Source organism: Vipera berus (genome assembly GCF_964194415.1).
Source record: "Vipera berus genome assembly, chromosome: 1".
Classification (NCBI taxonomy): Eukaryota; Metazoa; Chordata; class Lepidosauria; order Squamata; family Viperidae; genus Vipera; species Vipera berus.
In genome coordinates this window covers 180,860,251-180,877,707 of record NC_138202.1, presented here as the reverse complement: position 1 = coordinate 180,877,707, position 17,457 = coordinate 180,860,251, and the positions used below count along the sequence as shown (strand labels likewise).

At 36.9% G+C, this 17,457-nt stretch overlaps 1 protein-coding gene across 1 annotated transcript in view; it reads right to left on the bottom strand.

Moving 5' to 3' along the window:
- The window catches only part of CPS1 (carbamoyl-phosphate synthase 1), a gene marked incomplete at its 3' end in the record, with an annotated part of 181,118 nt that extends 165,991 nt beyond the window's left edge, over positions 1-15,127 (bottom strand). The window contains exons 1-2 of the mRNA XM_081313498.1: positions 15,083-15,127; positions 6,295-6,404 (exon numbers count right to left, since the gene is read on the bottom strand). Coding sequence (XP_081169624.1) covers positions 6,295-6,365 — 71 coding nt within the window. The 5' untranslated portion in view covers positions 6,366-6,404; positions 15,083-15,127. The remainder of the gene's footprint in view (positions 1-6,294; positions 6,405-15,082) is intronic.
- Between the last annotated feature and the right edge of the window lie 2,330 nt (positions 15,128-17,457).

The window sequence follows — 17,457 nt, the reverse complement described above, 5'->3', positions numbered from 1 at the left end:
TACTTCTTTTTCCTCCTATTTTCCCCACAACACCCCTATGAGGTGGTTTGGGCAGAGAGATAGTAACTGGCCTATGTTTACCCAACTGGTTTTCATGGCTAAGGTAGGACTAGAACTCATAGCTTCTTGGTTTCTAGCCTGGAGCCTTATCACTAGACCAAACTGGCTCTCAATTAATAAGCATCACTCCTTGATTAACAAACATGATCGAGTATGATTGATTGATTGACTTAAAGTCATTTAAAGAGATAATTTTAAACCAATTTTTCATATATCGGTGGAATTAAAAGGGTGGTAGATAAAAGAATAAGATGTGTTAAAGGCCAAATTACATGTAACTGGCAAAACAAGTAGCAGAACCCTACACTGAAGTCACATGAAGATGAAAGGGGGGAAAAGTAGTAATTTAAAAATACAGAGATTTCTGCCAGGTTTTGAACCAATAACTGTTTATATATTACCCAAAGCTACTCTGCTGTTTTACCACTGATGATACAAAGGAAAGTCTTAGAATCTCTTTTATCAGAAGCAGTTTTCTGTCTGCAGAGTCAGCAATTAACTGTGGGGTTAGCCTGCAAGGAAGGACAGCATTCCATGAGAAATGGTCAAGAGCACATAAGTTGACAATTGGAAATTATTTTCCAAGCATAGCATGAAAACACATTTGGAGGTCAAATTTCAAGGACATGGAAGCGAAAGATAGTTGGGGATCTTGTTCTGATGACAGGGCAACTAGGCAGTGTAGTAAGTCCTAAGGAGATTTACCCAATGTCCACCCTGTCTGGAAGAGTAGCTACGTTTTGCACTGTTTGCTCCCTTGCAAACAATATACTGTAAAAGTATTCATTTTTAAAAAAATATTAAATTCATTTAACTAAATCGGTTTTTGTTATAAATCCCTTTTTAGAATCAACTAAAATGAATAAAACAAGGTTGCACTAAATAGACCAAAGATACAAGTGGCAGAGACCTGAAAAAATAGAAGGCACAGACAATAGTTCTGTATTGTTAAAGAGGGCAAGTGAAGGCAGGCAAAGGTGAACAGCCAAACAGATGATAAATCAAGATCAAAATAGTTCACTAGGAATCCAGATGAAAAGCAATTAAATGGGCTAACCCTAATAACAGCATAGAAGTCTGGTGAAGAGCAGCAGGGGGGGGGGAAGAATGTTTCTGAGCCTGAGAAGCAATGTGCTGAGGGGAGGAGGAGGAGGCTGCTTTACAGCAGCTAAATTAGGCAATCAGAAAAACCTGGATGAAGTGCAGTAAGGGGGGGGGGAGCTGCTAAATGCTATGAAAAACATATTCCTTCCTCTTTTCTCTTTTTTTTAAATTGAAGGATTGTTGAGCTGAAAAAAGGGGCTGTCAGCAACATTTTCAGTCAATTTCAGTGGAATATTTCTATCAACATTTCCCCCAATAGTCAGTGTAGAAGAACAGCTAGCTTGGTCTGTGGTAGGAAACAATAAGAAGGACTCTGGTAGCAATTTTTCCGATTAGAAATGTGATTAAAAGGCATGCCCTTTACTTTCACTTCAAAAACATTTTTTCTTTGGACTTTCCATTACTCAGCCTAAAATATATATTCTTAACCCTTTTGGTTAGTAAGACCCTTCTAAACCATTTCAACTGCAGATGGTTTTTCATTTTTTTTTAAAAAAAAAAACCCAGTAAGCTTTGTTTTTAAATAGATTCATTGGCTGGATAGAAGACAGAAGATTATTCCAATTTTCTCTTTCATTTCTACCTTTAGAGCTTTTATCCATTCCCAATTCTTTTCTCACACACAGGTACATATTACATATAAAGGTAAAGGTAAAGGTTCCCCCGCACATGCGTGCTAGTTGTTTCCGACTCTAGGGGCCGGTGCTCATCTCTGTTTCAAAGCCGAAGAGCCAGCGCTTGTCCGAGGACGTCTCCGTGGTCATGTGGCCGGCATGACTAGACGCCAAAGGCGCACGGAACGCTGTTACCTTCCCACTGTAGTGGTCCCTATTTTTCTACTTGCATTTTTACGTGCTTTCGAACTGCTAGGTTGGCAGAAGCTGGGACGAGTAACAGGCGCTCACTCTGTTACGCGGCACTCGGGATTCGACCCGCCAAACTGCCGACCTTCTGATCAACAAGCTCAGCGTCCTAACCCACTGAGTGGTAGTATTAATTCACATGATTTTGATAGTGTCCTTCTGTTGGTGTAGCCTAGAACAACATTGGCTTTCTTAGCAGTTGCAACACACTGCTGCTTCATACTTAAGTGGTGGTCCACTAGGATGCCTAGATTCCTCTCACAATCACTACTGTTGAGCCAGGTACCACATATTTTATACCTTTACATATATGTATGTGTAATTATTTCTCCTTTGTTTATAGAGAGGAAAGGGAAAACTTAAAATTTTCCATATTAGTTTTAGGCTGTGAACAGCTGCTGATGCAGGCAATTTTTAAAAATCTGGAGTGGGCTCCTTCTGGAAGATATGGAAATATTGTCCTGGTTTAATCTTAAATCATGAGGTGATTTTTGTATTTGAATAACTTAACCGTACAACCATGTTTTAAAAATCTGCTGTAACATTACATGACAAGATTATTATGTTTCTGAGCCTCGAATGCTCGAATGTTTATCTGTGTCAAAAATTAACTGGAAAAAAATAGGACAACTTGTTAATTTTCATTAGGACACTGTATGGGTTCAGGTGACACTGAATCACAAACTTGGCAACTACTGTACATGTGTGAAGTACTTCTCTATAGTTAGTTACAATTCACAGTGTGAGAACACAGAACATAGAATAATGGGGTCAGAAGGGACCTTGAAGGTCTTCTAGTCCAACCCCCTGCTCAAGCAGGAGACCCTATGCCATTTCACAAAAATGGTTATCTAATCTCTTGAAATTAAAATTAAAAGACGCTTACTTCTGGGGAGGAAATCCATGACAAATCTAGACAGCACACTAAAAAGCAGAGACATCACCCTGTCAACAAAAGTGTGTATAGTCAAGGCTATGGTCTTTCCAGTTGCAATGTATGGCTGTAAAAGTTGGTCCATAAGAAAGGCTGAGCGCCAAAGAATTGAGGCCTTTGAACTATGGTGCTGGAGAAGACTCCTATAAGTCCCTTGGACTGCAAGGTGATCAAACTGGTCAGTCCTAGAGGAAATCAACCCTGACTGCTCTTTAGAAGGCCAGATCCTGAAGTTGAAACTCAAATACTTTGGCCACCTAATGAGAAGGAAGGACTCACTGGAGAAGAGCCTAATGATGGGAAAGGTTGAGGGCAAGAGAAGAAGGGGACGACAGAGAATGAGGTGGCTGGATGGAGTCACTGAAGGAGTAGGCGTGAACCTAAATGGACTCCAGAAGATGGTAGAGGACAGGAAGGCCTGGAGGAATGTTGTCCATGGGGTCACAATGGGTCAGTCACGACTTCGCAACTAACGACAACAAATCTCTTGAAAAACTCCACTTATGAAGCACCCACAATTTCTGAAGGCAAGCCATTCCACTGATTAATTGTTCTCAATGTCAAGAAATTTCTCCTTAATTCTAGATTGGATTTCTCTTTAACGAACTTCCACCCATTGCTTCTTGTCCTACTATCAAGAGCTTTGGAGAAAAGTTATCTTCTCTGTCATAGCCCCTCAAGTATTGAAAGGCAGCTGTCATGTCACCCTTTAATCCTTCTCTTTATTAGACTAGACATACCTAGTTCCCTCATTGTATAGTTTAATCTCCAGAACTCTAATCATCTTTGAGCTCTTCTCTGCATTCTTTATCAGAGTCTCAGCATTTTTTTTCTATTGTGGTAACCAGAACTGAATGCAGTACTCCAAGTGTGGTCTTACCAGTGAGGTATAAAGTGGTAGTATTAATTCACATGATTTTGATAGTGTCCTTCTGTTGGTGTAGCCTAGAACAACATTGGCTTTCTTAGCAGTTGCAACACACTGCTGCTTCATACTTAAGTGGTGGTCCACTAGGATGCCTAGATTCCTCTCACAGTCACTACTGTTGAGCCAGGTACCACATATTTTATACCTTTGCATTTGGTTTTTCTTGCCTAAGTGTAAGACCATACATTTCTCACCACTGAATTTCAGGGCCCAGTGTTCAAATCTGTCAAGATTCTTCTGTACTTTGGGTCTATCTTCTGAAGTGTTGGCTATTTCCTCCAGCTTGGTGTGGTCTGAAAATATGTTGATTTCCCCTTCTATCCACTCATCTAAATCATTTATGAAGATGTTGAAGAGTAACTGGGCCTGAAGTCAGAGACTTGAGGTACTCCACTGCATGTTTCTCTCCATTAGTGGAGTGGCCATAGTTCCACTGAGGACTACACATTGAGTGTGGTCAGCCAGTTGCAAACCCATCTGGTGGTAATGCTGTATATCCCACACTTTTCTATCTTACCAAGTAGTAGGCTGTGGTCTACTTTGTCAAATGCCTTACTGAAGTCTAAGTAAACTATGTTCATAGTATTTCCCTGATCCACTAAGTTAATCAGTTTGTCAAAGGAGGCAATAAGGTTTGTCTGTCATGACCTGTTTTTTAACAAACCCATGTTTACTTCTTATGATAGCTTTGCTCATTTCTAGGTGCTCACAAATCTGCTGCTTGATTATCTTTTCCAGGATTTGACCATGTGTTGATGTCAGACTAATTGGTTGGTAATTTCCTGGATCCATATGTTTCTCATTTTGAACATTGGCAGTCCATCAGCTCTTTTCTAGTCCTCTGGTATTTCCCCAGCGGTCCAAGAACCTTGAAAGATTTTGTTTAGTGGTTCTAAGATCACATCTTCCAGCTCTTTCAGAACCCTGCAATACACCTGTTACTGGAAATTTGGCCTTGTCTAGAGTATATAGGTTTTCTCTCTTTTTTCCCCCCCTATTTTGACTCATACTCCTGTTCTGTCATCTACAGTACTGCTTTTGATAGCAATAGCACTTAGACTTATATACCACTTCACAATGCTTTACAGCCCTCACTAAGAAGTTTACAGAGTCAGCATATTACCGACCTCGGAAGGATGGAAAGCTGAGTTAAACTTGAGCCAGTGAGATCAAACTGCTGAACTGCAGGTAACCAGCAGTTAGTAGAAGTAGCCTGCAGTACTGCATTCTAACTACTGTGTCACTATGGCTCCGATTGGTCTATTTTTTTCCTTTTGAGTAAAGACGGATGCAACAAATGAATTAAGCAATTCGGTTTTCCCCTGCTACCTGTCACCTCCTTGACATTTTCTCCCATTAGTGGATCCGTTGTTTCCTTAACATTTTTCTTGTTTTTCACATGTTGAAAGAAACTTTTTTGCATTTGTTGCAAGTTTTCATTCATTCTGAGCCTTAGCTTTCCTAACTTCATTCTTGCAGATTTGGCCTATTTGCTGGTATTCTGTTTTAATTATGTGTCCTTCTTTCCATTTTGTATTTCAATCTATTAGAGATTTTTGTATGCAACCCTACTGTTTCATCTGGGATCTCTTGCTTTTACTTTGTCAGTGGTATTGTACTAGACTGAGCTTTTATAATCTCATTTTTCAGAGTTGCCCAACTATCTTATCTTGTTTTTCCCTTTAAGATTTCTATTCATGGAATCCTTCCTAAGTTCTCCCTAAGTTTGTTGAGGTCAGCTCTCGTAAGCCCAAGACAGTAATTTGACTTTGTTTGATTATTTGCCTGGTTTATGTTGAAATCCAGTATGATATGGTTATTCTCCCCCAAAGTTCCTGCAATTTCAACCCCTTTATAATTTTATGCTTGCTGGTAGGATTTAAGTCCAGTAGAGATGACTCTCTGGTTGTGTCACACTAAAAAAAAACAAGACTGAATAAACTTTGGTTAAATTAATAACAAATAAACATGTCATAGAGAAATAGCCTTTGTAGATGCCTAGGAAATAAAATGTTATGGTGCTCTACTCCTCTAGCCCCTCATTAGGAAATTGGGAAGAAAGTCAACCCATTGGTGAGTCATTAATTTGTAGTGTTGTAGCAATTTGAAAAGGCAATTCTCCAAACTTCTCATATAGAAAAGATGAAAGAAAAGTGAAGAAAGTGAAGCTTAATGGGATTTTTACCTCTCCTTGGAGAAAATGTGGAGAGAAAATCAACCCTCCCAATGCCACTGCTCCTTTCTACTACAACTGCCCCTGTTCATGGACAATTGAGATCACATAGAATTCAAGGGTTAAAAAGAAAGAAAAAATTGTCCAGACTTTTGGGTGGGAAGCATTTCATTCTAATGTGGATGCCATTTTATTATCCTGGTAGTATGAAAAGCAGATTATGTGCTCTTACCCAGCAAGGCCAGTATTGAATACAACTTCCCCAGCTGTAGAGGATGGATGCCCAAAAGAGTAGCCTCTCATCCTAGTTCCATCTTCCAGCACCAAATTGGCAGTCTGTGCCTAGAAGAAAAAATCCATTATAATCACCATTTCATTATCCATATATGCATAATTACTTCTAAGTAATACCATTCTACTCTTTATAATTGTGTCATCCAAAAGTCAGCTGAAAATGGAAGAGTTTTTGTTGCTGTTTTATATTTTACAAATAGGTGAGGAAAACAATCCTTCTATTTTAACAATAGCATATACTAGTAAAATTCAATGTAGCATATAAAATTAGTTAAGTATACAAAATTCAGCTTGAATTCCATTTTGTCAATTTTAAAACAAAAAAAAGTCTTCCTCAGATGAAATGGAGATTTGGACAAATAACAGAAATAAAGGCAACACTAAAAACAAGAAAGCCTAAACAATATAACAAATGCTTCAAGATTGTTTGTAAAAGAGTAATAAATACTGTTGTTAAAATGCAGACAGTTTTGACACTTTGCAGAAAGACAATGGCTGGTGCAGAAAAGAATTGTGGGACATTTCTTGAGCCTCATCCTGGCCAATGTATATTATGCTTAATCTGGAAATTAAAAGTGACTGTTGCAAATTTAAGATTACTGACATTGGGATCCTGTCCAACCTGGGGATAGGATGGTAGATATAACCACAAGGGAACCAGGGAACCAAACGGGCGTATAAGAAAGATCAAATGATGAACAGAAAAGAGAAATGGCAAGACAAACTATTGCATGCCAGTACATTTTTAAAAAAAACTAGCAGGCAAAGCAAACAAGACCTGGCAATGGTTAAGAGTGGGGAAATTGAAGAAAGAGACAGAAGGGCTAATTCCTGCTGCACAAGACCAAGCCTTAAGAACAAATGCATACAAAGCCAGAATTGAGAAGACAGCAAAAGTTAGCAAATGCCATCTCTGTAAAAAAGTTGAAGAAAAAGTGGACCACATAGCTTGCTGCTGCAAGAAGATTGCATAGATTGTTTACAAACACATCACAACAAAGTAGCAACAATAGTGTATTTTAACATCTGCAAGAAATATATTGTTTGTTGGGATGGGTACATTTTTGTTGCTTGGACATACATATATGAGAGTCAGTATGGTGTAGTGGTTGAAGTGCTGGACTAGGAGTGGAAAAGCCAGGTTCCAGTCCCCCTTTAGGCTCAGAAGCCAGATGTTGGCTTTGGGCCAGTGACATTTACCAAGCCACACTGGACCAGTATGGCAAATTATCATCCATAACCTACAATAAAGAGGCTGCATTTTATAGTGAATTAATTTGGGCTGTACACATTTTGTAGTTTGCTGTTTCACTTTGCTTTTTTGGTTCATTATAGTAATAGAATGAAACTTTAAAACCTGTCCACAGCTTCTTCCCTTGATATGTCCTCACATTTGTACTCATGAATCATATTTTTACTTATGAATCACATGAGTTTTTTTTCAATGTGATTTAGAAGGATACTATTCAAAATCTCCAGCTGGCCAGAGATGAGGCTGCCACATATTTACAACAAACACAAGGCCTTCAGGTGTTACAGTGCTCGATTTTTGTTGAAATATTAGGTAATGTGTTTGACATGTGCAGTATATATCAGCTTCTAGAAAAGCTTATGTCCCACCTCATTCCTTGGCTTGACTTTCTAAAGAAAATGTTTCCAACTTCTAGCCTGAGATTTTCATCATTCAATAATATTCAACTAATATTTATTTGATACACACATACCTCACTTTTCCTTCAGAAACTCAAGATTGCTTACATGGGAATGTGTCTTCATTTAATCCCTCCAAAAGCAAACCAGGAAAATATATATAGTTGGGAAGAGTGGCTATAGGTTAGAAACCAGGGGATTGTGAATTCTAGTTCCATCTTAGGCATGAGAGGCAGCTCGGTGACCTTGAGCCAGTCACTTTCTCTCACCCCAACCCACCTTATGCAGTTGTTGTTGTAGGGAAAAGAGGAGGAAGGAGTATTATGTTCATTGCCTTGAGTTATTTATAAAAATAAAGGTGTGATTACTACATAGAGCATTCATGCCTTTTTCTAACACAAAGAACCACATGTTTTTGTTGTTTTTGCTCTGTGTGACAAAAGTAAGACAAAGTGCAAAACTCTGACCAAGAGTTGCAAAGATCCTTTGAGAAGCAGGCCAGGAACTACATTGAAAAAAGCAGTAGATAGAATCAAGGCAAAAATAATAATAATAATGTGATTTTGCATTACATTTATATTTAATTAAGTACTAAAATACTGTTAATTCAATTTCTATTCAGTTATGTATTTAATGCTTTCCCCTGTTTGTCACATTCAACACTGCAACCAAGTAGCAAAGCTTGGAATTTTTCAGGGTCTGCAGCTGTCATTTTCGGAAGTCCATGCAGCCTCAGGTTATCAGCCTTTGATCCAGTGGATCAGAAATTGGCCTTACATTTTGAAAGCTTCCATTTCAGTCTGCTCACTTTCATTAACAGTGACCTTCATAAGACCAGAGTGCTCCTCTTATGCCCTCCCTTCTGTACATATGAAAATAACACAGATTTAATTTCTAAATCTTTCTTCTGAGTTAGCGGCACTATTCCCTGGAGAAAATCCCTTTGAAATCAATAGTAGTTATTTTGAATAACTACAATCCAATTCTGACTGGTATCAACAAGCAAAAGGTTGCATTATTTGATCCTATTATCATATTGCCCAAAGGGCCTTGCATATTTCTAGACAAGCAAATGCTTTCATGTTTCTGATTTAGCATCATCATGATTTAAGAACAGACTTGTTTATGCAGCGTGGCTGAAGCAATTATTTTTCCTTAACATACACTTGTGAACCTTACGAGTCGCTAAGTTGATATGCTGTTATTTTTTAATGCATTTGGTCTTAATTTACAAATTATTAAAAACAAATTATACTGGCTAACCGGTATATTATGAAAAAGAGATGGTGGTTTCCAAATGGCTAAAATGTCTTCTGCAGAATCATGTTTGCAGAACTGAGGTGCTCTTCCTTGCATATGAAATCCTGTGGCCACTGTTGAGTTTTCCAAATTTGCTGGCAAATTGAGTGTAGCACTTTTACTGCACTGTCTTTTAAGATTTTGAATAGCTCAGCTGGAATACTGTCACCTCCACTAGCTTTGTTGTTGCTCAGCTTTTCTAAGGCCCACTTCACTTCACATTCTAGGATGTCTGGCTCGAAGTCAGTGACCACCTCATTGTGATTATCAGGGACATTAAGCTCATTCTTGTATAGTTCTTCTGTGTAATTTTGCCACCTCTTCTTAATCTCTTCTGCCTCTGTTAGGTCCCTGCCATTTTGGTCCTTTATCATGCCCATTTTTGCATTAAACGTTCCCTTCATCTGTCCAATTTTCTTGAAAAGATCTCTGGTCCTCCCTATTCTATTGTTTTCTTCTATTTCTTTGCACTGTTCATTTAAGAAGGCATTCTTATCTCTTCTAGCTATTCTCTGGAATTCTGCATTCAATTGGGCATATGTATGTTTTTCTCCCTTGCCTTTCGCTTCCCTCCTTTCCTTAGCTATTTGCAAAGCTTCCTCAGACAGCCATTTTGCTTTCTTGCATTTCTTTTTCTTTGGGATGGTTTTGGTTGCTACCTGTTGTACAATGTCGCGAACCTCTGTCCATAGTTCTTCAGGCACTCTGTCTATCAGATCTAATTCCTTAAATCTATTTGTCACCTCTACTGTATATTCAACAGGGATATGATTTAATTCATACCTGAGTGGCCTAGTGCTTTTCCCTACTTTCTTCAGTTTAAGCTTAAACTTTGCAAGGAGAAGCTCATGGTCTGAGCCACAGTCAGCTCCTGGTCTTGTTTTTACTGACTGTATAGAGCTTCTCCATCTTTGGCTGCAGAGCATATAGTCAATCTGATTTCTGTGTTGACCGTCTGGTGATGTCCATGTGTAGAGCCGTCTCTTGGGTTGTTGGAAAAGAGTGTTTGCTATGACCATCGTATTCTCTTGACAAAATTCTGTCAGCCTGTGCCCTGCTTCATTTTGTACTCCAAGGCCAAACTTGCCTGTTATTCCGGTCATCTTTTGGCTTCCTACTTTAGCATTCCAATCCCCCATGATGATAAGGACATCATTTTTTGGTGTTAGTTCTATAAGGTGCTGTAGGGCTTCATAGAACCGGTCAATTTCATCCTCTTCAGCACTGGTGGTTGGGGCATAGACTTGGACTACTGTGATATTGAATGGTTTGCCTTGGATTCGAACTGAGATCATTCTGTCATTTTGAGGATTGTATCCCAGTATTGCTTTTCCTACTCTTTTATTGACTATGAAGGCTACTCCATTTCTTCTGAGGGATTCTTGCCCGCAGTAGTATACCTGATGGTCATCTGAATTAAATTCACCCATTCCTGTCCATTTTAGTTCGCTGATACCTAAGATGTCGATGTTCAGTCTTGTCATTTCTTGTTTGACCACGTCCAGCTTTCCTTGATTCATGGATCTTACATTCCAGGTTCCTATGGAGAAAAAATCTTTACAGCATCGGACTTTCCTTTCACCACCAGACACATCCACAGCTGAGCGTCCTTTCGGCTTTGGCCCAGTCGCTTCATTCTTTCTGGCGCTACTAGTACTAGCCCTCTGCTCTTCCCCAGTAGCATATTGGACGCCTTCTGACCTGAGGGGCTCATCTTCCAGCGTCATATCGTTTTGCCTTTTGGTACTGTCCATGGCGTTTTCATGGCAAAGATACTGGAGTGGGTTGCCATTTCTTTCTCCAGTGGATCACGTTTTGTCTGTCTTGGGTGTATTATCCCAAAAAAGATGTTACTCTTTCTGTATGCCACAACAGCAGCGAGAATTTTGATAGCCAAGAATTGGAAGACACAAGAAATACCAACTGTGGAAGAATGGCAGATGAAAATGATGGACTATATGGAATTCGCCAAGGTGACTGGGAGAATCCGTGACCAGGGAGAAGAGTCGGTGGAAGAAGATTGGAAGAAATTTCAGGACTATTTGAAGAAATATTGTCATATTAATTAGTTTGAAATGGACTTGGAAGTGCTTATAGGTTGCAGTTTTAGAGTTTAATGTTTAGTATTAAGGATAATATGAAAGAATGATTGTTAAATGATAAGAAATTAAATATAGATAGATATTAAATATGATTTAGAATTATGAAATAGAAATTGCTAATGATGATCTACAATGAAACGCAGATAGGGGGGACTTGAGGAGGTCACCTGAAAATGATTAGAAAGATTAAGAATAATGGAAGTTAAGTATTCTTTTTGTATTTTTGTTGATTGTATTGTTTATGTTATGTTTTGTTTTTTATATGTATTTTTTGTTTTAATATATGTTTTTATAAAAGCAATAAAAAAAAGAAATGGTATAGGGTTTCGTGCCTAAGCAGGGGGTTGGACTAGAAGACCTCCAAGGTCCCTTCCAACTCTGTTATTCTATTCTATTCTATTCTATTCTATTCTATTCTATTCTATTCTATTCTATTCTATTCTATTCTATTCTATTCTATTCTATTCTATTCTATTCTTGCTTGGCTATATGAACAATATTGATTGACAAAAAAGGGAGCTAAAACAAGCATGCCTATTTTCTTATTTCAGACTCATCATAAAATTATCTTGGAATATTAAAAATATATTCAAATTCTTAAATGAAAGAATATAATGCAATAAATATGGTTTTGGTTTTGTTTCAAATCCTAGAGACTGAATATCAGACTAAATATATTTCACACAGCAGTGGGATCAGAAGTCAATTTTATTAAATCATTTGGTGTTATTCAACATATAAAGAAATGTAACAATGACTTCACAAAACTACTGAACTTATCTCAGATGGATTTAGATGCTTAAGAGCAATTATTACCAATAATGGCACTAATCAAGATCATATAATTATGATCCTCGCTTCTGAAAGATAAAGAATTTAAGTAATGACAATTTCTTTATCATTGCTCAGCAGAATAGCTGTAATTAAAATTACTATGCCTGTTTCAAACACTTCCAGTTCCATTACTGTATTTCTTACATGGTTTCAAAATTATCTTAAAAGTTTTAAAAGTATATGTGAAGAAAACTTGGGAACTGAATTTGATGATTCAACTTGTTAACTTTATATTGTTTTTAGCCCTATTTCAACAAATCATGAAAAAATAAACAAAAATATTTCATGCATGGCACTAGATTTCTTAGAATCTAGCATTTCTAGATTCACTGGAGAGTATGTAATAAAATTAGTACGTATTACCATCTCTAGTGGGAATGAATATTTAGCCTTTCACTTTGCCTGATAGTTTGTAAAAAAAATCAGAAAGATTATATAACAGTGTTGAATAATTAATGACAATTTAGTTTGTTGTCAGTTTTGTAGGATATACCAAATAATCCAATAAAAAAGATTAAACATTGTAAAAATTATTACAATGGATACTAAAAAATTAAAATACATACATACTATTTAAAAGATTAGAAAATATCACTGGCTGTAAATGAAAGCAAGGGCAAAGAGTCTTGAATGATTTTTAATCTATAATCAAATAACAACAAGAATACCCAAAGTGCAGACTTGATAAACCATTAGGTCTTTTTCTGCCACCTATGTTTCCCTGATTACTATATTTGGCTCACCTTTGATCTCAATTTTTAGGTATGCAAAAAAGTAATTCCAGTTAAATATTTTTGTTTTTCTGGTTTTTTATTTTAATATTTTCTTAATTAACTTGCCTTACCAAATCCTCAGCCATATTTGATTGTTTTTAAATATATACATGCTAATAATCAGATTCTGCTGGGTAATTGTTGAAGGGGCAATAATACTGACCAGTGAAATATTGTGATAGATAAAAGACATGGCTAAATGCAAACCATTGGTCTCAACAAATTTGTAAACCCATTACAAATTTAGTACTCCTAATTTTGGTAAAGAAATCTCTTTAATGCTTTCCCCATGCAACACTGAGCCCAGGTCTTTTGCTGTCATCTCCCATCCTCTGTTTTTAGAAATTTGCAGAGGGTAAAAGCAGGGAAGTCTAAATAATGCAATCCTATGGCTGAGGAAGTGGTAAGAAGGAATAATTTACAGTGCGCGGCATTAAAAATAGGTATTCTCTTAAACTAAAATAATCTTGAAATTTCACATCTGATAAAGAAATAAGCTAATCCTAGTATTAAGGCTATGTGAAAATATAACAATGATGTAGCTAAAACATAATGTGCAGGTAGAAATGTTTCTCCTCTTTTCTGAGTTTAAAAAAAAATCATTTGCAATTTGCCCTTCAAAAAAGTAAGGACATGGTTCTATATCTCCTGAATTGTACTGATCATACCAATAAAATTAATAATATAACTGAACTAGTTTGTTACACGCATTGGTGTGCAAACAAAATTATTTTAAGTGGCTTAAGATAGAGCAACTGAAAGTTTTGGCTAAGTATAAACTGATATTACTATAAATTGGTAATCTGTACCAGAAAAAAAATGGAGCTAGAAGTAGTCCTGGTAAATATGGCTAGGGAAGTTATCTACTGCTTTCCATAGCTAGATGCTGCTAACATTTGAGAATTATTAGGAAATATATGGGTAGGGACATGGTTTTTCTGTTCCAGTCTTTCTCTGAGCTAAGAATATTGCAGTCTAAGTCTGTGAAAAGAAATAATGAAAACAACTGAAAGAAGAGACAGGAATAAAATAAACTTTAGAGCCTGGTTGTCTCTATGAAAACCTGATAGGGAACACTCAGTTTAACCTGATAGGGAACACTCAGGTTTGCAAATAAAGTCAAATATTTGAAAACACCACAAGCTTCTAGTGCTTTCTTTTCAAAGGGAAGCAGATAAGCATTGTGCCCATATATCTTCCCACTGCTCAAAGAAAATGGGGGTATGTATTAGTTCCCTTAAAAAGAAATAAAGTGCAACAACACCAAGTATTATGGCTTTTTTGTAGGAACAAAGATAGAAGCTAGCCCTAAGTCATGTAATCCATCTGAGAAGGACAATTTAGAAAATTAGTAATGGGATTACACAAGCATCTTGCCTCAGGGCCCCAGTTAGTGATGGCTACAAGGATGATGATAAAGAAAAGAGTGAGGGAAGCCTCGATCTTGGACTAAATTTCTTAGCAAGGGTAATATAATAGAAAATAGGTTTCCTTATGGTTATTAACTGACTTGAGAAAGACTTTTATCACATGGAAGTGAAATAACCCAGAGCAGAAACAAGTTTAATGTTAGTGAGAAGCAGGCCTCGTTCCCCACTAATCCGGTTACTAACTTTCATGATTTCAGATTGGCCTGAATTGAGCATCCAGGTTCTATCAGAAAAAAATGCAAATTCTACAATCTTGTTTTCTTGTATTAGATAGTATAGGAGTATATAAAAACTTCATAAATGTAATCTTTGATATCTAATAATTCCATATTAACTTTAAACCTATTGTTAAGAACAATTATCTCCATACATTTAAAGAGGATCTGTGAACCTTCACCTTTCAAAATAATCTAACGTATAATTTAAAACTCAGGGTACACACTAGTATTTGTTAAGTCAATACATCTGCAGTCAACAGTCTCTAATAAATCAGAACTTGGAAACCTAGTTTTGCTCAATAATTTTCTTGTGTTTGCTTTAAGAAAAATTATCTGCATATAACAATAAATTTTTCAGCACATAACACTCTGCACTGAAAGAAAGAATTGGTCAAATGTTTAACAAGAAGTTCCAATTACCTTCACAGTGAGTGATCGGATACCAATTCTTGAAAAGTACTGATTATGTTGAATGGCTCCATGGACAACACCAAATCGTCCTTTCAAAGTTTTCACAATTTTATAGGTTCTCAGCATTCTTGAGGAAAGTGGTTATTTTTTCCCCCAGGATGGATTGTATACACATGTGCACAGAAACAATGCTAAAAATCCAACTGTGCTATTTTTGCTTTGTGTTTTTACTCAATCTTCCCTTAAAAAACTTTAGCTTGACTCCTCCTTCCCTGCTCCTCCTTTAGAGGAGGGTCCAGCACAATCCTTACTGAAATATAAGCATAGATAGAGAAAAGGTGAGTCCTAGAACAAGTATGAAACAAGCTCCAACTGTTGGAAACCAGGTAGAGATGCAGGGGGGTGTTGTATCAGCCTTCTTCTGCTGCAATTCATTAAGAAGTAAAAATCACATAATTTTTGCTGATTTCTGTAGATATGTTAAATTTGAGAAATATCTTGTTTAAGAATGTAAAAAATCTTGATGATTAATTCAAAGGTGTTTTATCCAGCATTTTACAAGGATTCAAGCTGTTAACCCAGTATCCACCTTCTATTAACATTTAGTTTCTGACTTAATTCAGGATCTAATCAGGATCTTAATTTTGATTATGTTTTGAAAAATAGATGTTACCAATAAAAATACATGCAGAGTCCTTATTTTTCACCTTAAGAAATTATGTGGTGTTTGAGTAGGAGAAAATAGATTTTTCAGAATGGAAGCAGCAATGTGAAAAATGGGAAGTTACAAATAGCCTGAATAAATTTGTAACTGCATGATATAAACCTGAACTGCACCAATGAGAGGAATAACAGAAGTCAGTACCTCTTCAGTAATAACATAGTAACTGAGATATACTCAGTTTGTGCACTTTAGCAACTTTTGCTTACAAGTACAGTAAATACAGAGCTAACCATTTACCTGATATCCTTATATGAATTCAGCAAGGAAAATTATACAGGTATTGTCTAATTCAAGAAGAAATGTATATTGAGCTTTCCTAGAAACTGAGCATTTCAAAATATTTTTCCACGACATACTCAACACAGGACCATAGTATGATCTGCATTTAAACATTAAATAGGGAAATTGGCTATATCACTTTCATTCTTTGAAGCTCATATTTGTTCACATGTAAAAGTTAATAGATTTCCTCCAGAGGGGTTCAAGTGGTAAGGACAATGTTAAAGTCCTATAGCATGTAATCAACAGGACATAAAAGAAGTACTGGGAATAGGTCCAGGATTGTTACCAGAAAAGCCTCCTAACCGGGAGAGACCATTTATAGACAGAGTCTAGAACAGGGGTAGGGAACCTCTGCTCTTTTATGACTCATGAACATAGCTGACTCAGGAATTCTGGGAGTTGAAGTCCATGAATCATAAAAGAGCCGAGGTTGCCTACCCCTGGTCTAGAAAGTGAACCAAGAAGAGGCTACTAAGAGTAAGTCAACTGGCTAATATAGATGCTGTTTCAGTATGAGCATTCTCTCTAATAAAAAATGCCTCCACAGAAATTCAGTTGTGGCTCATTATGGCTGCTTAAAGTACAGAACTATTAAGCAGGGAGGACCAACTTCTAAGCAGACACACTTCCAAGGGCTCTCCTCTTGCAGTGTAGCCCTCCTTCACCATTTGCCTTTAGCTCATAACTCTGAGCTCATAACTCATAACTCTCATAACTCATAACTCTGCTTGTATTCAAGAGACTTTGGCAGATGGGTTTCTCTGTGCAGGATCAATTTGACCCTCAGAATTCTCACAAATTAAATAAAATGGTCCAATGATAGCAACTAAATGCTTAGTCTTATAGTCTTGTAAGCTCTTACAGTGATTTTCAAATCCTGAAATGAAACTTTACAGTAGTAGTGGAAACAAAATGTTGATTCTCTCTGCAAGACACATTATTCACACAGGAATAAGTTATTTGTGGGAATATCCAAGATTAAGTCACTTGACAATGTAAAAATAAAATTTGCCAAACAGCTATTCAAAGAATATTTACCACAGAATTTAAAAAGTATTTCAAACATAATCTCCATGTTAAAAAAAAGCATTAAAAAGAGTGAAATAATTGAAGAAGAAAGGAAATGTTGAGTAAGATTCACTTTGATCAAAACTTGGTACATAGATTTATTTATTTAGTGTATGATCTACAATGTCATGGAAATCTCACATGCTCGACATCATAGAGTCCTGACACCATAAATTGCTAGCTCGTTCTTTTCAGTGCTTGCATGCCTATCTTTGGTGCATCACAGGGGATGAATTAACTTTATACCAATTAGCTAGCGATGTTCAGGTTGCTGGTTCTTCCAGGCTCCTTGGCTGGTTTAGCCTTGCCT